Genomic DNA, 22,113 nt, shown 5'->3' on the forward strand with positions numbered 1-22,113 from the left:
CTAGAACCAGAACTAAACATGGAGAAGCAGCTTTTTTTTTCTCTGACACTGAACTCTTTTAAGTCTGAAATTAAAACTTACTTATTTAGACTTGCTTATGAGTAACTGATCCTATTATGGCTCTCTACCTGTTTGTTTTAATTTTTTCATATAAATTATTGTCTTGATTATTGTTTTATTGTAAATGTTTTCTTGTATTTTACTTTTATAGTGTTTTACATTTTATTTTTTGTGTTTTATTTTAATCATGTAAAGGACCTTGAATTGCCTTGTGCTGAAAGTGTGCTATACAAATAAAATTGCCTTGCCTTGCCTTGCCTTACCTCAGCCACTCTTACAGCTACACTGGGAGATCAAAAGCTTGATCACTGGAACACTATCCCCACCTCCACCTTGCATCCAGTTTGACATCAAGCAACCAAAACTGAAAGAGGTCAGGGAGGTCATGCTAGCTGGTCACAAGTTAGTGCCTGATCACCCCCAGCTGAGTCAGTCTGGAGAAACACCCAGTGGCCCCAGGTAGATCACTAGTTGCACCAAAAGGTGTGTGTTATAAGAAGACTATGACTGATTAATAGTTGTTCACCCACACCCTTGAGATAACCGTCAAGACTTTGAAGATACCACCTTCATGCTTTGTAACCCTTACTACAGGCAGATCTTGAATAGAGAGCGAACTAAGTTGTTTTCCATAAGTCTACTTGATCTTTGAAGAAATCTTTCCTTTGATTTTATTCACTGTTATGTGGTCCATTTTGCTGCTGCTCCTTCTGGGTCTGCCTGCACAACTTCTATTTCCAGTCCTGAATGTGAACCTGTGTTTGAACTGTGCCTACAGTAAATTGCACAAGACACAGCTGAGTGAGGGCTAATGAAGATGAAAAGGGGGAGCTCGAAAAAAATGGCTACTGTGAAGTTGTTTAATGGTGTTAATTTTTTTATGGGTCTGGTGGACTCATGGTATTACTGGGTTATTAAGTCAATACCTATAACAGTTAACAGATGTTTACTTTGTCCCCATTTCAAACAATATAGACCACATATATGGTTAAAATCTGGCATTTACCTTCGGTCCACAATTTGGGTGGAAAAAAATCCAAACATATTTTTCTTGAAGCAAGGTTTTCAAATCCTATTGATGTTTACTTCTTTGAACTTAATTAGAAATGGAAAAGATTCACATTAGCCCGACCGAATAAATGGCCTTTTCGTATCCCGCCTATACAACAACTAAAGGGCAACTCTGACCTGTGTGTTGCATATGTACAGGGAGTGCAGAATTATTAGGCAAATGAGTATTTTGTCCACATCAACCTCTTCATGCATGTTGTCTTACTCCAAGCTGTATAGGCTCGAAAGCCTACTACCAATTAAGCATATTAGGTGATGTGCATTTCTGTAATGAGAAGGGGTGTGGTCTAATGACACCAACACCCTATATCAGGTATGCATAATTATTAGGCAACGTCCTTTCCTTTGGCAAAATGAGTCAAAAGAAGGACTTGACAGGCTCAGAAAAGTCAAAAATAGTGAGATATCTTGCAGAGGGATGCAGCAGTCTCAAAATTGCAAAGTTTCTGAAGCGTGATCATCGAACAATCAAGCGTTTCATTCAAAATAGTCAACAGGGTCGCAAGAAGCGTGTGGAAAAACCAAGGCGCAAAATAACTGCCCATGAACTGAGAAAAGTCAAGCGTGGAGCTGCCAAGATGCCACTTGCCACCAGTTTGGCCATATTTCAGAGCTGCAACATCACTGGAGTGCCCAAAAGCACAAGGTGTGCAATACTCAGAGACATGGCCAAGGTAAGAAAGGCTGAAAGACGACCACCACTGAACAAGACACACAATCTGAAACGTCAAGACTGGGCCAAGAAATATCTCAAGACTGATTTTTCTAAGGTTTTATGGACTGATGAAATGAGAGTGAGTCTTGATGGGCCAGATGGATGGGCCCGTGGCTGGATTGGTAAAGGGCAGAGAGCTCCAGTCCGACTCAGACGCCAGCAAGGTGGAGGTGGAGTACTGGTTTGGGCTGGTATCATCAAAGATGAGCTTGTGGGGCCTTTTCGGGTTGAGGATGGAGTCAAGCTCAACTCCCAGTCCTAATTTTTTTTTTGCCTGTCCCGTTTGGCTCTTTTGCCATCAGAATTATTGTCTAAAGGCAAAGAAAGATGCCCAACGGATTTACTTTACCAAATTGAACATCCCAGCCTTGCCATAATGGTCCATTTGATTCACCTTTTATTGTTTATTTTATTTTCACTTGTTGAATACAGGACAGACTTGACTGGGGGAAAGAAGGGGAAAAAGAAAGAGGGAAAGAGAAACAGCTGAGAAGAGGGACGGGGGAGAAGGGCAAAAAACAAAAACCAACAGAATGGGCAGAAAAAAAAAAGAGAGAAAAAAAATGCATATATCGATCACCTGGATCACCTGTTGAGAAAGAAAAAAGAAAACAAGCAGAAGAGAACAAGAGTAATAGAATAAACAACATCACAATGATATATGGGAATATGACAGTGTTAAAGTTCGTTCGATTTGGGTAAGAGAAGAAAGCAGGCTGAGTCCGGGGTAGGTGTCAAAAATAGTGATCTTTATTGTACACACTTTGCGCAGTCAGTGTGGGAAGACAATTTGCAATACAATCCTTCCTCGAATGGACCGTCCCGTATCCTTATATTGCCATGATGACATCACAGTTAGATCTTTACTGGAAATGATAACAATTGCCCACCTCTCAAAAAGTTCTCCTTATATGGACATCAACTGCTACTTTTAGAGAAAAACAAGTGTGTATTATATTGTGCATTTTGTGAAAGTGTATCTATCAGAAAAACTGTCCTCAGACGACCCTCCTATTATTACTAAGTGTGTGTGTGAACGTGCGTGTCTTATTTAAGTGTGTGCATGTTGTTACAGGCCTGAGTACGTGCAGAACTGAACGCAGACAGGCCTGGGTCCAACAGGACTTGTGGGTCCGAGCGGTGTGATTGCAATGATGTGCAACAACTTAAACAGATAACAAGAATAATACAGAACCTCAATAGACTGATTAAAGTGCTGATAATCTGTGTGCATTAACATTTGCTCAAAGCAACATAGATGTGCTTCAAAGATTATTCTGTCAACTGATTCAACAATGGTAAATGATTAATCAATGATAATTCTGATTATAACTGTGGTCATAAGAATACAAAATAAAATATCTCCTGGGCACAACAGTAAATACTAAATATTAAACATTATTGTGCAGCACATAAGATCAACAGAACACAGTGTGCTTTGAGGTAGGAGCCAAAAAGGGTGTAGTTTGTGGGTGTGATCACCCGTGTGTACACCTGTGAGCATGGACGCGCTTGTTTTTTTTTAAAAGGTTCCTTCATGTAATGATCTGCTAGAGGGTGTGGGGGGGCCACAGCCCCGTCCTCCAGGGCATGAAGCAGGTATGGAGGAGATCAAAACTCCAGACATCCAGAGGCCCCCAGAACACAAGAGACCAAGGAAGACCAACAGAGGGGCAGCCGCGCCACTGTCCCAGTAAGAGCTGAGGAGAGTCCCAGATGAGGGATCACCCAGCAGCCGCGGAGCAGAAGCCAGGGGGAGTTGCAGTGACGCTCCTGTGAGATCCGCCGGCAGCCAGCTGTGCCTGAGTGACCGAGCCCCAGGCCGAGAGGCCGGGGGCACCCCACCTCCGAAGTGGCCCGAGCGAGCCCCAGGCTCCAGGCCGCGACAAGTGGCCGCCAAGGAGTGAGCCGGTGTGTACCTGGACGCCCATCCCCGGACACAAAGAACCACCAACGCACCGATGTCTGAGGGAGTCCGCCACTGGCAGGGGAAGTGGTGGTGGGGGGAGATAGGCCTCCAAACCTTGGAGGGCCTGAGATGTCCCCAGAGAGGTGGCGCCTGACACCCAACCTGACATATAGACACAGACATACAGGCACACACAGATACAAACATCCATTCCCACCCTCATGCTCTCATATGCACTTACTCCACACTCAACCAACGTGGAGACAGACATAAAGAGACGCTGTACACACGATCACACTCCCCAAGCGTACTCTACGAACCGGGTCTAGGTACCCTTGCCCCTGGAGGGGGGAACTGCACCCAGACCCAGGTGGTGTGGGGTCCGTTCTTCGTACCTCGCTAAGTAAGCTAGCTGGATTTGATTGTTGACGATTTCGCGTGATCCTGGATCGTTCGGTTCCCCGAAGCTCATCCGGGACTTGATGTAATAGCAACAGATCCGTAAGCATAAACCTGCTTGGGAGCAGGCTTACTTTATGTAAACAAGATTAGATCGCGGCCACTCAGGTATGTCCGCTTCATTTATATGAAAGCAACAGCGATATTTTACCACTGTTTTACCATAAATAAATATTATCAATGTAACTAAAGATAATGCAGTACTTGATCCTTTTATTGATTTCATACAGATACATACAGGTCATTTCCTAAAAAAAGGGAAATGTACTATTAATCATTCTATTTCATGTATTTGTAGTAATAGTAAATTACTTCATGTAAGCAAGATGAGAGACCACGGCTATAAAAGCGAAGGTGGATTTGGGAAGTCTGTCGCAGCCATGTCCTGTCCGTATACGCGAGCAGCCCATTGCGGAAGGTGCAAGATTGATAAGGCAAGGCAAGGCAAGGCAAATTTATTTGTATAGCACAATTCAACAACAAGGTGATTCAAAGTGCTTTACAGAGACATTAGAAATAAAAGCAAATAAAAAGCATGATTTAGGAGAGTTTTCAGAATTCAGCGTATATTGCGGGATAGACAGGATCCTTTAGCTCAGCGCGACAGTGTGCTCATAGAGAGATATCGATTTTCCCGTGAGGGTATTATTTACTTAACCAACTTGTTGACGAGGGGGTGCAGGACCACCACCTGTCTTTTTTTGCTCTGCCCTTTTCTTGGTTGCTGTTATAAACAAACAAACAGATTATTTCAGGGTCTCTTTTCAAGAGACTAAAAGCAATATAAGTGATAAATATTACCATTCTGTAGAATATTCTTATATTTCACTTTTTCTTGTTCCCATGTTCTAGTGGGTCCTGTTGTGGCTCTAATTTGAAAGAGGATATAATGTAATATAATATAATAAATTTACCCTACCGCCTACTGGTGTTGGCCAGAGGGGCCGATGGCGCGATATGGCAGCCTGGCTTCTGTCAGTCTGCCCCAGGGCAACTGTGGCTACAACCGTAGCTGCTTCCACCAGTGTGTGAATGTGAGAGTGAATGAATAGTGGCATTGTAAAGCGCTTTGGGTGCCTTGAAAAGCGCTATATAAATCCAATCCATTATTATTATTATTATTAAATTACTTACGAGTTTAATTTGTCAGCAACTTTCTGCCAGCCCTCTCTCCTTGCTTTTGCAGCCTTTGCAGTGTTCCCTTGCGTTTTAATTAAACTCTGAAACTCCTGAAATCCCTCAATCAAGAGTTCTTGCTCCGCTGCCGAAAAATACAGAGCGCGCTCCTTCGACATTTTCGCCGACCAATCAAAGGGTTGCCGATCAATGTTTCTACTATCGATGCGTAGCCCCTGTTAAGCCACCCAGTGATCTCACATTACTTCATCCAGCTATACTAATCGTCAACAACAGGTGTGTTCGGAGAACCGGAATAGTGAGCTCAAAGTTAGCGCGATGATTTGATCTTGGATGTGTCATTTGATCTTGGATGTAGTAAGCGAGGTACGAAGAACGGACCCCTGATGTCCTACACAAGAGTAAACACCATTTGTGTTGGCCCTGGTTTTACCATCTTGGCAACCAAGTATAGTTGGCTCATTCTTTGGGCAAGAAGGCCAATCTAATGGTCGATCTAATCCTTCTCTTCAAACTCACTGTCAGACCCTGAATTGGGGTTGCTGCTGTAGCTCACCTGGCTGAACAAGTTACACATGTAGTGAAGGCTGGAGTCCTCGCTGCAGAGACTGGTTTTGAGTCTGTCTCAGACCATCTCCTCTCATTCTCTCTCCACCCCACTTTCTACTGTCCTATCCAATAAAGAAAAAAAAGGACTCATGTTCTGAAAACTCATCAGCTTCAAAATCTTCCTTTCTTCTAAAGTCACTGAAGTTCTCAGAGCGGAAAATCTTTTCACTGTCTTGATCAATAAGAAGCCACACGGGCAAAGCTATTTATTTGTTGTGGCCCACATCCAATCTGCTGCTGGGACAGAGCATGAGAAAATATAGAAAGATTCCTGCAAGGCAGAGGGTAAAATGTGTGGGAATTTGGGAGCAGACAGGTGTAGGTGATAGAAATATAACAATGCTGCAACCTTGTAAGGGAAAACACACTTATACAAATACACACTGCACACACACACACACACACACACACACACACACACACACACACACACACACACACACACACACACACACACACACACAAACCAACAGTGAAGGGACACAGCACCTCCACAACTTTATGACCCATGGGTCCAGTGGGCCTGAAAACCACGTGAGAGAGAGAAGATAATCTAATCCTCATTAAGAGAATGAGATTTGGGAAATCCTACAAAACATTTCATAGGACCAAACCATGCTATTGTGGTTTGGTCTTCTGTTCCTTTAGTATTTAATGTTCTGTCTGTGGCACATTTTAATCGTAATATTCTATATATTTTCATGTCCTCAATAATATCCACTAGCAGAATAACACATAATCTCTTTCTCTCAGTTATTGACCCAGGAGGCTTGGAGTGACATAAACAAACTAGGAAAGGCTAATCCAAAAAAACAGAAAGGAAAATAAAGAAAAACTATAAGATTAGAGACTCATTTATATTCAGGTGGAGATTCATTGTTTCTTAGATATAGACATTGTTAAATGACCAGAGTGGTAGTTCAGTTCAACTCACAAGAAGGTCATGATCAAACAATATAGAAAGAAATATCATTTAAGAAGAAAGAAGGCAGCTTAGAGCAGGGGAGAAGAATTTGGACACTTAAGGCATATGAAAGCAGGAGTAGTGTGTGTGTAGGTGTGTGTGTGTTTGTGTGGAGATAGGAAAGTGATGCACATCTAAAAGGTGCCAAGCCTTTTATAAAGTGTTGGTTTTTTACAAGTGTTTGTTAAGCTCTCTGTGGGGACTCGGAGAGTGTGAAGCCCCAGGCTTTAAGGTAAAACGAATAAAAAGAGAGCAAGAAAAAGAGGAAAATAAAAAAAGTGGTGAATGGAAACCAGCACTTGTCATAGGCAGTCAGACGCTGATGGTTTAGAACCTAAAGCGTTTATTTCTCTTATGGAACTAAACTTCCCAAGTTTAGGCTAGCCCCAAAGGGCTGTGTTTCTAACCACAACTTTAAATGAGAAATAGATTCTCTAGAATTCTTTTACAAGAAGAAGTCCCACATTTCATTTTTAAGGTGTAAGTCTATATTTTAAGAATCACTGCTTTCAGCAACAGTGGAATGCCTGAGGCAGGTATTCGGATAGCCAGAGGTAATGGCCGAGGAGAAAGTAAATATGCCTCCTGTTAGTATTCGGTGGGTTCTCCGTCTAAACACTGCTTATCAAAACTTCTTCCCCCCACCTACACCATTGCTTTTTCTTCCCACTCACCACTTACAAAACTGTTTTGAACCCACCATCTGTTGATTCTGACAAAGAACCTTACCTGTAAAGAAGTATTCCTTGCCAATACTTTTAATTATGTTAAAACCATATTATCCACAAGTTTCAAAAACCTGAAATAGTACACATCGATTGGAATTATACTCTACGACTCCCTTTGGCCTCAACCCAATTCACCATGTAAAAAAACTCACCCTGATTAAAAAAAGGGATGTAAGGTAACTCATTTATGTTAGCATGGATTCTGTGGCCTCAAAAAATTCATATTATAATGTGGACAATGTGCAATCAAATGCCATTTCAGGCTGTAGGGCAAGCACAAATCATTGGAGAAAAACCTGGTAGCTTGATCAAGCTGTTTGGATGGAGGGATGGATGGATGGATGGATGGATCATCTTTTACAATTTAAGTTTGGGTATTTTCTAATAGAACTGGAACAAAACAAATGCAAACAACTTAAGCTTTAAATGCCTCATGCTGGAAGAGTGCTGATGAAACAATGCAGGAGGAGGGAAAGGCACAAAGTCAGAGTAGTCAGTAGTTGCAAACTTGTGTATTTTCTTTCACATGAAGGTGGAGAAGGGTTTCAAGTCAGAAAGGTGAAATAGGGAGAATGGGGTAACTCAGAAGGCAGATATTGTGTTGCATCAGCTGAATCTCATTTGCAGGTGTTTGATGTTACACTTTCTCTACACCCAGAGAAGCCTTCTCGCATGTGCTAACACTTCCTTTTCACATTCTATGTGTCCTTTTTACATTATGCCAACTTGTCCAAAGGGTGGACTTTTATCAATAATTGCAAATTTGATTTTAAGAATTTTAAGAAGCCCAAGCTATTTGTATATATAAAGGGGTTTTTTTTTTTGGTCTAATTTCATATTAATTCTACATTGTCGAGGAAGTTAAAACAGCTACAGCTATATAGGTAAAGTAAAAATCACTTCCATCTAGCAGAATGCAAACACTGGTCTCCAGTGTGGAATTGATGGACATTAGACACGGCACAGAATCTGCCTCTCGGAGTGGAATAACAGCGTGGACTTCACAAACACTCAAAATGAGAATTCAGCCCAAGAGAACAGAAAGCAAACAGAGAGAGGTTTCAGATGAAAAACTAAGCGAAAGCAAGAGGGATCGAGGGAAAGCAAGCAAGGGAGAAAATAGTGGCAGCGTCTGAGCAGAGACAGAGTACCACAGAGCTGTTCGGTACATGCAGGTGAAATCCCTGTGTGCTGTTGGCGGCTACACTACATTAACTCTAGCTTTCAGTTTGAGCCAGGGACTTGGGGAATAGATGGGATGAGGGCAAAAGGAGGGAATCCTAACAAATGGTAGTTCAGGGACACACACGGAACCTTTTGCTATACAAGCCTTGACCTTGTTTTATACGATATTATTAAAGCCATTCCAGCTGATGAGCTCTCGTCACAAAATGCCTTTTTTCATTTCACTGAAAGAAGTCATGAAAGGCAGTGACGCACAGCCTCGCAACTAGAAGGAAAAGTGCACCAAGAATGCAATTAGGTTCTTCTCATCCTCAGTGGAGACATGACTGGAGCTTTTGTTTACCCTCATGTCATTTCAGTCTTTCTTCAATAATATGAAAGTCAATAATACACAGATTGTGTTTTAGGAAGACTTGCACTGGTTAACGTTACAGCAGTTATACTGTAATCTCAGTTAAATTAGCCTGGGACTGTGTGGATACACTGAGTGACTGCGTAAGGTGACAGCCCTTTGGGGAAAACTTTTGAGGTGATGGTTGATCATGGTGTTAATGTACCAGTACTGTGTCACAGAGGGATGTCTCTCAAACAGATGGTTGCCTGGGCTGGCAAGGTTGGTGGCAATTTTACCCCTCTTTTTCTCTACTGTCGAGTCCCTAAGCTCCTTGATGTTAAGTAGCTGACAGTCAATGATCCACTCAGCAGTGGCGAGGTACACGCTCAAGCCTTGTCCTCTGAGAAGCAGGAGGCAGGAACTCAAGCAAAGTTTGACATCAAAGACATGTATGTTTAAAAGTGAATGAGCCAGTGGGCTTTCTAGCTCATCTGTTTGGATGTTTACTTGCCTGTTGGTTTGTTTTCATTGGTCTTCCATTTCTCTCACTGTATTACAATCAGTCACTATTAGTAATTCATAAAAAGTGTTGTATAAGTTTTATTTTTTATTATAATTTCATTGTTTTTTTTTTATATTCGTTTTGCTTAATCCTGTGGGCTGGAAAGACCTGCATGCAGTGAGAGGGTCAGGTTAGTTCTTTAAGGTCCTCACAGAATGGGGCAAGGCAAATGAATTAGACACACAACCTGTATTATAAGCTAGGGTGGAGAATGGATTGATGATGGCAAATAAAAGCAGATTGCCCCACCACCCTTGAGCAGACAACAGCACACCATGACAGACACGTGATCAGGCCCAAGCTATTATTTATAACATAAAAATGCAAATAAATAGCTATGATACAGACTTCTCTTTGTTCTGTTGGCAAAAGCTTTTTTTTTAAAACTGTAACTGTGATTATTAGCATGTGTAACCAGATCCCAGGTTCAATTCAGACCTCCTTCATTTTTAAAGTTAGGCTTAACATTGTCCTTTTCCATCAATTTTATAGTTGGGGATAGATCAGGTGATCCTGAATCCTCTTTTAGTTACGCTATAATAAGTCTAGGCTGCTTGGGATTTCCCATGATACACTGAGTGTTTCTTCTTCACCCATTTCTGAGCCTGGTTCTACTAAAGGTTTCCTCATGTTTTTAAAGGGAGTCTGTCCCCAAGTGGTTCCTTATCAAGGCTTGTTTGGTTGTTGGAGTTTTTTGTCTATTATGGTAGGGTCTTTATCACAGCACCTTAAGGTGACTGTTGTTGTGATTTGGCACTATACAGTATATAAAACTCAATTCAACTAAATTAAATTAAATAGTGGAGATCGGAGGGTTGGCCTTGAAAGTTATGATTAGCCAAACTGCTGACAACTTAGTTTGTTTCACTACAATTAATTTTGTTTCTCCAGCCTTAAATATATAGATAGATGATGGAGATAAATGTTTTCTCATCATCACTCACAACTAAGTACCCAAAGTGACACAGTAATTTAATGAATGTTTTATTTACATGCATGCACATTTACACTCACGCAGAAGCTTTTTCTTCCAATTTAAAACTAAACCGTAAACAGTTGTTGTTTAGCCGTTGTCCTCTGGAGTCTTGCACCCACATACTGTATGTATTGTATGCTGCACAAAAAAGAAAAAAAAGTCACATTTTTCCTTGTCATGTAACCCTACTATTGCTAAACGACTTAAAGATTGACAAATCAAGGAACTCATTGTGATAATTTCTGTCTTGTGTGCGTGCGTGTGTGTGCACAGGGATTATGTTCGTCTTACTTCTAAATACCATATTTTTCTGAATCAATGCTGTTCTCTCTCCTCTTAATACTTTTATAAACCTCCTAAAATTGGCATTGATGAAATCAGAGCATCTCCCCAGCCCTCTGGGATTTAACAAGAATAATCAATCCAGTTAATTGTTCTGCCGCGACACTGGCAATGACGGCGGTGTCATCCGTTTTCCATATCAAATAGATCATTAGGTAGTTACATAACTACACACACATACACATCCTTTGACATCATTAGCAGTGGCCTCAACCAAAATACCTTAATTAGGATTACCTTGACCTGGAATGTATCCCATTAAGAACAGAAGAGGCAGTAAAAATATCCATACTACCATCGTGGTTCTGTTACCACACAAAAATAAGTTTAATGGAGATAATTACAGTGGTTAGTGCTCTCATTGAAAAGTCTTAATAATGACATGACTTATTGGTTCTCTTAGTGGTGAGACAGTATCATGGATTCAGCAATATTTTTTTAGCTACTGTTTCCTCTTCTATTAGGACAGGTATTAACAGCTATCGAAAACGACAACAAATCACTGTCGGATTAAAGGTCAAGATTTTTGTTTTTTCCCCCCGTAACATGGCTAGAGTAATGAAGTATGTATACAGGGATATTTATTGTCCTTAAGATTACATAAGTTCTGGTTTGACCAATATGAGATTAATTTGCTCATTCATTCTCCAAATTGTTATGTGTGCTGTGCTGCTGCTTGACTGGTACACAGCAGCATGATATATTTCGAAAAATTTATATTTTCAAAAACAAACCTTGCTCTGCTTCTGACATTCGGTTGCCATCAAATTCATACTGAGAAAATGAGACAGAAAAACATTACAAATTTTGGACATAACACTGACAGAAACTTGCTCTATTTAATGAAAGTATTTCAGATTTGGTATGTGGTGTCATATCTGGGGGAAATCACACTGAAGTTGAATGAAAATGTGATTTTTTTTTCACATTAAAGCTTAAATATCAATGAGACCTGATGTGAGCTGTTTCCAAGAATATTATGTGCCTCGTATATGAGCAGCTGTGAATGATATATCAGTGCTCTACCTGCAAACTACAGACCTCCAAATCTGCTGTGAGAGATCGGACATTCAGATACTCGAGCAGCCATTGTTCTGTGTCATATGCATAGATCTGCAGTTCCAGATATTTGGAATACAGATTTTGATGGACTTGTTTTGAAATGGCTCCTAAAAAATTGTGATTTCATATTAAAAAGTCTATTATTAGTCTAGAGTTTATTTGCAAACATATTATTAGTTTATACCTTATTAATGTTTTAGTCCTTCATCATAAGTACAAACAAAGTATAATCATTGTATGCCTGTACTACCCAGAAAGCACACCTCTAATGACCTATTGCAATATGCTTTTGATTTAATGTATTTCTGATCTATGTCTCTGTGTGTGTGTGTGTCTATATCATGCTTTCAGCATTGAAATTTCCATAAAGAAAGCTATGTAGTAGTAGCATACAGTGTGTGCTTTTCAGACAATGAAACACTGAGCTCAAATAACACAAAGGATAAAATCTTGAGTCGAACAAATGTAGTGATAGTGAGGATTGCTTACCAGTAAGAGCTTATAAATAGAGATATTTACTAAACCTATTCCTGCAGAGAGATAATCCGTCAACTGAAAGAGAGAATATGGTGTAAAGTGATCAGTGATGCCTCTAATATTTGTTTGATATTTATGTCCTGTCCAGTCCTGTGTCATTTTTCTGCACGATGCTTTCAGAAGAATGTGGTTGCTGTTCTGCACAGTTACACCTCTATCTATCTTTTTTTTCCAGATATCCGTGGCATTGAGGATTTCCTTGACAGTACTTCTCAGCAGGGGATGGATGTATCCCTTCAGAAAGTGGAATCCAACATTAACATGATGATCACGAGTCTGTTCAGAACAATGCGTGTGGAGGAGCTGCATCGCTATAGGGATACACTACGCAGAGCTGTGTTGTTCATGAGCCCAGCTACGGCCAAAGCGTTTATTACCGAGGTAAGATAAGTTAGATTTGGGCCTTCGTTTGTCAGTTAATAAAGTAGGTAAACAACACCAGTAATGGCATTTTAGAAGTTTTGTGGAACCAGAACTACTGGAGCAGGACGAACATTTCAAACTCACTGCCAGGGAGAGCAGAGATGATCACACACGTTGACAAGACAAATTGTCATCCAGTTTTGAAGTATGTTCCCTAATGGCATGTTTACACTCCTTCAGCACATGCACCCGGATATCCAGATAAGGCTGACATAAATGTCTGACATATGCCTCTCTAATACTGCATGGAAAGGATGCCAATTAGATGCAGATTAAGAGCGAGGAATTTCAAAAGCCACTGAGTCATTATGACTTTTGAGGTCTTACTGAAAGGAGAGAGCTACTTTAAAGAAAAAGTCCTCTACAAACAATAGTTTAAGCCTTTCTCAATTGGCGAATGGCATGTTAAACAGGTAGCTTACATTTTAAATAGCCTCACAGGACTTTATATAAAGATGTTAGCAAGTCTGGAAGAGCTGAATGCTTTGATGGAATACCAAATTAAATATGCAAACTATAGATATAGATTTTATGTTGTTACATGAGTAGCAAATAAAAAAATGTAGTAGGAATCTGTCTTACATTCTTCACGGTTAAGTGATTAATGGTATTTTGAATTGGGTTTACTCTTGTGACGCTACCAATGTTACCAGGCTTAATGAATGTTTTGCTAATTCACGTGAGCCCTGTGTGTCTCTATTAACCAGATCAGATGAAATTATTGGAGTTAGTCCTCTCAAGGCCACTGAAGTATTATTTGTTAAGCCCTGAGCATGATGGGAAGATATGAAAGTATTCATTGGTTTACTTCTTTCACTCCCGCTCTTTCTCTTGGTACGAGTCGGTGTTAATTTATGGTGCACAGACAAGGTGCATGTTTTTAATGTAATTTTTAGGAAACATGCATATTCAAACAGACGCACACAGTTCTCTTCCCCTCTCATCATACTCTTTATCGCTTCAGAAGAAGACAATTAGAGGAGTTCCTTTTGCTCCTATACATAAATGATATGGAGGTCATGGTTGAAAGCAATAGGCTCTAGCATTAGTTATGAATTCTTAATTTGAATTGGTAGGATGGGGCATAATCCCATGTGTCATGTTCTCATCTCAGTTTAATTAAAAGTGACCTCGGAAAGAGCAATCACAATCTAATTTGGTTGGAGGCGTGACAGGGGTGGGGGTGGATGGTGGGGGGTGAAAAATGGGGTGTTATTGTGTGACTGTGAGTGTGTTAGTGTCAGTGTTTGTGTATCGTAGTGTTTCTGTGGCTGTGTTACAGCCTTTTAAGTTTAGCATGGAAATACACTGGCGATAGGCCTCTTAGCTTCAAGGCTTTGCACTCGCATTCAGAAAAGATCGTCAAGCTCACTTTAGATGACTTTCAGTGCTGAGGTCGTTAATCAAACAAACCTGATGCATCATGCAGTACTTGTTACTCTTATCCAATGTAGTGCATTATGAAACTTTTTGTAGAAAGTAGTTCATTACGTCACTCTTTATATTACTTTACTGCAGTCTTCTTCTGGACGATACGTGTCACAACTCGGAAAAATCTCTGCATGGCGTAAGATTTGACAAAGAAAGAAAAGTGGTTGTAAAAATCTAACCTTTTTAAGTTGTTGTAGTGTCTTGTTCTTTCTGAGCTTCTGACTTGATATATCATTGAAATAGTGGTAAAGGCCAACCTGCTTGCACACTTATGTCTCCAACCCGTTGGCGCTGCTCTGTGCTTGCCAGGTAACAAAAGTCAAGAGGTGCATGACAAGCTGAAATGACCGTAACACGCCATTGATCAGCAGTTGTAATGTCAATTTTAATGTACATTATCATTTGTGAGTGCAACAATGGTAAACATAAATAAGTCATACTGTAATTAGTTCTCAGGTAAAAATATAAATCTTTAGTTACAGTCCCACACGACAGAGGTCCCTGTAATAATGACGCGACTCACAAGGTCTTTCTTTTACTTTTTACCCCTGAGCCGTACGAGGCTGATAAGGTATTGTCTTCACCCTGCCATTGGTTACTCGAGAACGAAGCAATACTGGAGTTTCAAATTGATATCATAGCTGTATCTACTAAAAATCTCAGATGATTTCGTATCTCTGCGACCTCGACCTCAAGGTCAAGATCAGAGTACAAGTTTTCTCATAATCTTGTGAATACAATGAGTGGAGAATGAAGTCACCTAAGATTTTGTATCTACCACTAGGCTGAGTGGTACAACTGGCCACCACCAGTATTTTTAAGTATTCAAACAGAGCCATTGGCAAAGTTAGTAAAAACCAGCCCAAAAGAGCACTTCAGGGAAAAATCACTTCAGGGAAAAATCAAAGTCAGAGCAATTCTGCTGTAGAATCAGGGGTGAGAAATGGAGCCCAGACTGCTGCGAGCCTGGCTGCCCATTTGTTACCTGTTGAAGGTCAAACTTTAGATGGAGCCAGGCTTCTTTACTACTAGCGGTGTGTTAGCATGTTGTCACTGCAGTTGTTTGAAAGCAGCTGATTTCATGTTAGCAGTGGGCAGTTGTCAAAATATCCCTTATTGTGCAAGAAAAATTGATTTACATATCTCCACTCCTTCATTGGTTTACACCATTTTCTTGTTTCATATGATTGTAGCAATGAAAGGTGCATTTTGTTTTTTTATTCATTTATTTTTTGACCTTATTTGGCTGTCAAATCAACAAATGAGAGATCCCTCTTTCAGTCCTGGGAGTTCACACAAATCCTTCTGAGGTTTCATGAGAAAGAATAAAATCTCCCAAATCAAAAATATGAAGGAGTAACCAAAAGTATTTATTCATTTATTTTTTGCCCATTATATAGATAATGATCTAGTAACCAGTAACCAGTTAATGGGATTCCAGTGCAAAGTCACAAAATATGCATTTTGTTGAAGTTATTCTGACTGAACAGGTTATGTCACCTGTTAATTGCCCCTTGTCTTCTGATTCTGATTCAGATCACTGAATGGTTCCTTTTTTTATTTATTTCCTTGTTTCATTTTATCTTGACTTTGGTTTACTTGCTAACATGAATCACTGCTGGGTGAATGGGGAACAGGAGAGAGGATCCTTAAGGCATAGAGAACAGCCAGGCAGGGATAGGTGTCAAACAGGCAAAATTAATTAATTTTAATCTCTAATCTATTGGGTTGTCTGTCTTTACACGTTCCTTGGGATTCGTTTTTTAAATATAAAAAAGGCCTACGATAAAAGAAAAGAAAGCAGAACAGTACATAGAGTCAAAATGTAAACCGATGATAGAATGCATCCTTATTATAATTTATTCATTTAAACTACGAAATCTGATCTACAGTTGGTGTGGAATATTGCTTTGGCTATTATACAATATGAAAGCACCCGCCTCAATTTCAGTGTGTGACTGGAACCCAGATTAGTTTTCTAGAGTTTCTCTCTCTTTCCTTTGGGAAGGTTGACAAAGCAGTCATTTAATCTAATTTAGTCAGACATCAAGTGGAAAGGGGTTTCTGAGATGAAGTGTCGGGAGACGGTAAATATTGGTGGATAAGATTGATGGTCACAGATGTCTCTTTCTCGCTCTACCTGGGAGGATGCTCGGGGTGGGAGAAACATATACACCGGTTGAGAGACAGACACAGACTGTCATGGAGACAGCGAGAGATGAGTGGGATGTTGTTGTTTTTTCTCTCTATCAGTTATTTGTGAGGTCATTTGTCATGAAAAGCACCTCCCACCCAGATGCTCTAGGCTACGGTGGATGTGAACTGAAAGCTGTTGCAAAATAACAAGACTTGACAGAAAGAGAGAGAAAGGTGCATAAGATGATTGAGCAGAGAATGATACACATTTAAGACAACGTAACGTTGCTTGAATTTAGCATCTTTCAAAAGAAACTTCGGTCTTTTCGTTTAAAGTACTTATTGGTGACGATTTTGTGATAAAGAGGAGCAAAGCCAGTGGAAATGTTTCAAGTGAGAATGGATGCTTGACGTATACATTCATGATTCATTCGTAATTTGCTGTTTAGTAATGTGATATTTATATGTTGCTTTATGTCAGAGGTGGCTATCACTAAGGAGATGGAGCAGCAGATCACCTACTATTCAGAAAGTTTTCTTGGTTGTGTCAATGTATGTGAATATTAGACATAAAGCACTTAGATGGATGAATGAGGCATGTTGCATATAGTGCTTTAAGTCCTCAAGTAGAGTAGAAAAGCACTATGTGTGATCCAGCCCATTTACCAAAGGCTCTGTGGCTCTCTGCTGTAGTCTCCCACCACAACCTGTAACAAGTCAGGTTGTGAGTTAAACCTCCTAAGACCCGAACTCTTTCATGGCTTGCATTTTTAATTTCTCTTTCCTTTTTTAGGCTGATTGATATTTTTTTTTAGATGGGGACAATTGTTTTCAATTTCGATAGAACAGTGAGAGTATACTGTCCTCATAAGTGGATATCAGGTCCTTGTAGAGCAAGATTTTGTATTTTGGTCTATACAACCCAAAATGTGATGTCCACATATGTGGACACCAGGTCCTAGGAGGTTAATTTTAGATGAGTGAAATTATCATTTTTACCGTCAATCGAGGCTAAAAACCCATATTACCATTTCTCAAGTATATCCTCCTGAGAACTAGCCTATTCATTCATGTCCTCTGTAATGGACATTTGTTTACATCTTTGTATAAGATCTTTGTATGTATATCTTTTGACTTATTTGAGCTTCCCTACTAAGTCCTGATGTACTAAATAGAGGACATCTTGGGCTTTCCATTGATATCTCATGTGTTTGGGTGGCCTCTTTTAGCTCCAAAGAGGCAGGAAATCACAAAAAAAAGTTCAAAAGTTCAGAGATTTATTTTTATTTTTTCGTGGTGTATTGAAAATCCAAATATCATTTACGTAAATGACATTTTGGATTTTCATCTAGGGCACTGAGCTTTGACATCTGGGAGCTCTTATGCCACTTGAGGACAAGACAACTGTCTTATATCTACTTCAGTGTTGCAATACTACTTAATGCCACTCTGGTGCTGAATAGTAATCCATCATCCCAATCTCATGTCACTGTGTTTCTTCTAGGACCTCTATGTGTTTGGCTGCATTTATCCCTCAGTTTAGCCCCTAAGCACTTTGACCCTGTTTGGTGAGAAACCCTACACAGTGTTTTGATGCCACTTCTGTGCTTCACTGTAAGGATAGTGTTAGCCAGGTGATGATGTCTGGTGTTTGTGAGAGATAGTGCTTGGAAAAAAACAAACAAACATTGGAGAACATTTTTATCTTGTGAGACCAGAGAGGGATTTTTTTTGTGCTCTCAGAGTCCTTTAAATGGCACTGGGCTTTGGGGAACACTCAATGCTTTAGTAATGCTTTTATACTATTGCCCTGATCTATGCCTCACTGTCCGAGGTTAACTCTTGTTTTACTTTCTGAGTTTCTGAGTTTACTACTGAGTTTCTGTCTTGAGATCTCGAGTTTCTGTCGCTCTTCGTCTTCACCTTCTTTGACTCCTCTGACGACTAAACTCTTCTTCAATTTAACTGCTGTCCACTTACATTTTAAGCTGCACAAGGACGTTTTGTACCCGGTGGCAGATATTACCATGTTACCGAATGCAAACATATTTGCAACTAATCTGAAAACTAAGTATGTCATTACATAGCCACTAAATTGTTCAATCACCATTAACGTCATGATTATAACTTAAAGCAACAAGTTTGCCAGTTGCCTGTTTAAATTTACAATAAGGTGAAGTGTACCTCTTGGCTTATCTCTTGTTAATTGTCAGATTATTGTTTTCATCCATCCTTCCTTTTCTAAATTCCTTCTTGTGAAGATTATAGTCCAGCATCTTCTGAATTCTCAGCAGAACACCCTCCTCCAAGCACATCCTTTCACTTCACCACACAAACTAATCTGAAGCCCAACATTCCCATTCAATTTTCTGCATTATTTAACATTTTCCTGCTCTGTTGCCTTTTTTCAATCTGGTACATATGGCCGAGTTGCTAGCCACTGGCAGCAAGGTTTCTTGACGATGCATTCATTTCCTTATTCCATCCACTTCATGTAGACATAAGAGTAAAGTTGGATTTTTACCCTGGGACTGTTTTTCTATTAAAAATATTACTCTTTGTGATTTCCCTGGACTCAGTGCAAATAAATAACCAATAAGAGTTATAATATAAAGACATGAAAGGCGATTTCCCCTCTTATGCTCCTTTCATGCAACTTTCATCTTACGTGCAGCTTGAGATGATTCTTAAAGCAGCAAGAGTAACACAGCTGGTAAGTAGTCAAAAAGTAGAAGAAAAGTAGAAAACAAAAAATAAATAACTAAAATGGCTCCATAAATTAAGAACAATAAATGATAGGGCACCATAAGTGATAACTAGGTGGTCCTGTTCTTTAAAAAGAAAACTTTTCTCTCCAGTTGTGCATCAGTCAGCACTTTTTTCACCACTAATAGTTTTGTTTTTGCAGATAAAGCATGAACTAATGAGTCAGTATTTATTGTTAAGAACAAATGTACTAGTATATAATACAGTAAGTCGGAATTTACTCTGAGAAACTGGTCTTCTGCCTATCCTTATCTCTGCCTCAACACATACACACAGAGACTTCATATTAGATTTGCAAAGAAGTTGAAAATATGAATTTTGCCATTTGATCTTAAAGCGTTAAAATTTTAAAACGTTGACATTTTGGGACTATTTTCTCTGTAACTGACATTTCTTACTTGAAGGACCATCAAACAAGTTGGAGATTATTCCAAAGATGACAGATGTCACAAATGAAACATGAAGAAAAATATTCTTTATAGGACATGTTGAATAATGTATTCACTGAAGTCTCCATCCACTGCAAGAGTGTTTTTTTTTTTTTTCTTTAGTAAAGCCTTCTCTGGTTGTCTTTTATGCCTAAAAAAAATCTAAAATAGAGAGGCAGTATTGAACTAACACAACTGGGTAATGTAGAGTATATGAATCAACAAGGACAAGAGTATTTCATATGGTGAAAAGTATATGTCAGCAGAATAGGGGGAGGTAGAACGTTAAAACATTCTATGTATTCTACACAATAAGAAAGCCAGCATAATACACATAATGCATCTTGAATTGCTGGCTGTTTCCCTGCCTTGGCTCAGTCACTTGATGAATTATAATACCAACCTGGGACAGCTTGCTTCTTATTTATGTATCCTTGATCATACTTTCATGTCTGTGTAATCTCTCTTTTGCTGACAGTTTTCCAATTTCACATAGAAATGGTACATAAAGGCCTCATGATCTATGATCCTCCTCTGCCATGTCTGTAAAATGCCTGAAGAAAAAACATTAAGCACACAAGGAACTTGGAAAGTTGTGAAATTTGTTGGTATAGTACAGTTATGTGGCTCTTTTTGTTGTTGTTGTAACAGCTTCAAGGGTGGTTTTTTTGTTCTTTTTTATCTGTTTGCATTTTCCTCTTTTTTTACATCTTTCTGAGCGCTAATGTTAGAATTAATTCAATTGCAAAATCTGATGATAGATAAACGTAATGGGGACTAGACTTTGAAAAAAGATGAATATCTATTGGAGTTTTGAATGGATATCACAAAGTGGATGACTAAATGTATGGAGAACTGGGGAGGTTTTTTGCTGCGTAGGAAAGCAGGAAAACCAGAACTGAAGTGAGCAGAGCTGTGAGCTTCCCACATTCAGAAGCGGAGTCTGATGAGCAGGGTGATTGGGGCAGTTCAGAACAGATGGTAGATGATTGAGAGTGACTGCAGGTTAGTTGAAGTGCAATTACAAACTTTCACTGTTTGACGTCTACAATAAATAATGTTTTTAAATGTGTTACTTTCGTTGTTGTAGCAGGCAGTTTGATGAAATTTAACATTTAGGCTGTGACATGTTTAATATGATAAATATGGAGCGCTGTTGTTTTTTTTATATACTCTTTTTTTACAGATAGGCTGAACCCAAACAAAATAATATTCTTCCAAATTAATTTTTAAGTTTTCCATAATGCTGATATCCTGCAATTATTAAATTATTCAGATGTTTAAATCAATGTTTTCTAGTCACTGTGTATTGGTGAATTGTAACTAATATAAATTAATTTTTTACTGTTCTAAAGTGATAAACCCTGTAGTTGTAAAATAGCAAACGCAATGTATAAATATATAATCCATCCATCCATCCATCTTCATCCGCTTATCCGAGGTCGGGTCGCGGGGGTAGCAGCCTAAGCAAAGAGGTCCAGACCTCCCTCTCCCCAGCCACCTCCTCCAGCTTGTCCGGGGGAATACCAAGGCGTTCCCAGGCCAGCCGAGAGATATAATCTCTCCAGCGTGTCCTGGGTCTGCCCCGGGGCCTCCTCCCGGTGGGACATGCCTGGAACACCTCGCCCAGGAGGCGCCCAGGGGGCATCCTTGCCAGATGCCCGAACCACCTCAGCTGGCTCCTTTCGATGTGGAGCAGCAGCTGCTCTACTCTAAGCCCCTCCCGGATGGCCGAACTTCTCACCCTATCTCTAAGGGAGAGGCCAGCCACCCTTCGGAGGAAGCTCATTTCCGCCGCTTGTATCCGCGATCTCGTTCTTTCGGTCACTACCCACAGCTCGTGGCCATAGGTGAGGGTAGGGACGTAGATCGACCGGTAAATTGAGAGCTTCGCTTTTACACTCAGCTCCCTCTTCACCACGACTGACCGGTGCAGCGTCCGCATTACTGCAGCCGCAGCCCCAATCCGTCTGTCGATCTCCAGCTCCCTTCTCCCATCACTCGCGAACAAGACCCCGAGATACTTGAACTCCTCCACTTGGGGCAGGAACTCATCCCCGACCCGGAGTGGGCACTCCACCCTTTTCCGGCTGAGAACCATGGCCTCAGATTTGGAGGTGCTGATCCTCATTCCCGCTGCGTTACACTCGGCTGCGAACCGCTCCAGTGCGAGCTGGAGGCCCTCACCCGATGAAGCCAACAGAACCACATCATCCGCAAAAATCAGAGATGAGATTCTGAGGCCACCAAAGCGAAAGCCCTCCGCCACTTGGCTGCGC

General features: G+C 40.2%; 1 protein-coding gene across 4 annotated transcripts in view; it reads left to right on the plus strand.

Moving 5' to 3' along the window:
- Positions 1-22,113, plus strand: part of grid2 (glutamate receptor, ionotropic, delta 2) — a 558,936-nt gene that overhangs the window by 335,212 nt on the left and 201,611 nt on the right. For all 4 annotated transcript variants that reach the window (XM_004547245.5, XM_004547246.6, XM_076890935.1 and 1 more), the window contains exon 4: positions 12,826-13,031. In XM_004547245.5, the coding sequence (XP_004547302.1) occupies positions 12,826-13,031 (206 nt within the window). The remainder of the gene's footprint in view (positions 1-12,825; positions 13,032-22,113) is intronic.

The sequence above is a fragment of the Maylandia zebra genome, linkage group LG12, assembly GCF_041146795.1.
Source record: "Maylandia zebra isolate NMK-2024a linkage group LG12, Mzebra_GT3a, whole genome shotgun sequence".
In the NCBI taxonomy this organism is placed as follows: domain Eukaryota; kingdom Metazoa; phylum Chordata; class Actinopteri; order Cichliformes; family Cichlidae; genus Maylandia; species Maylandia zebra.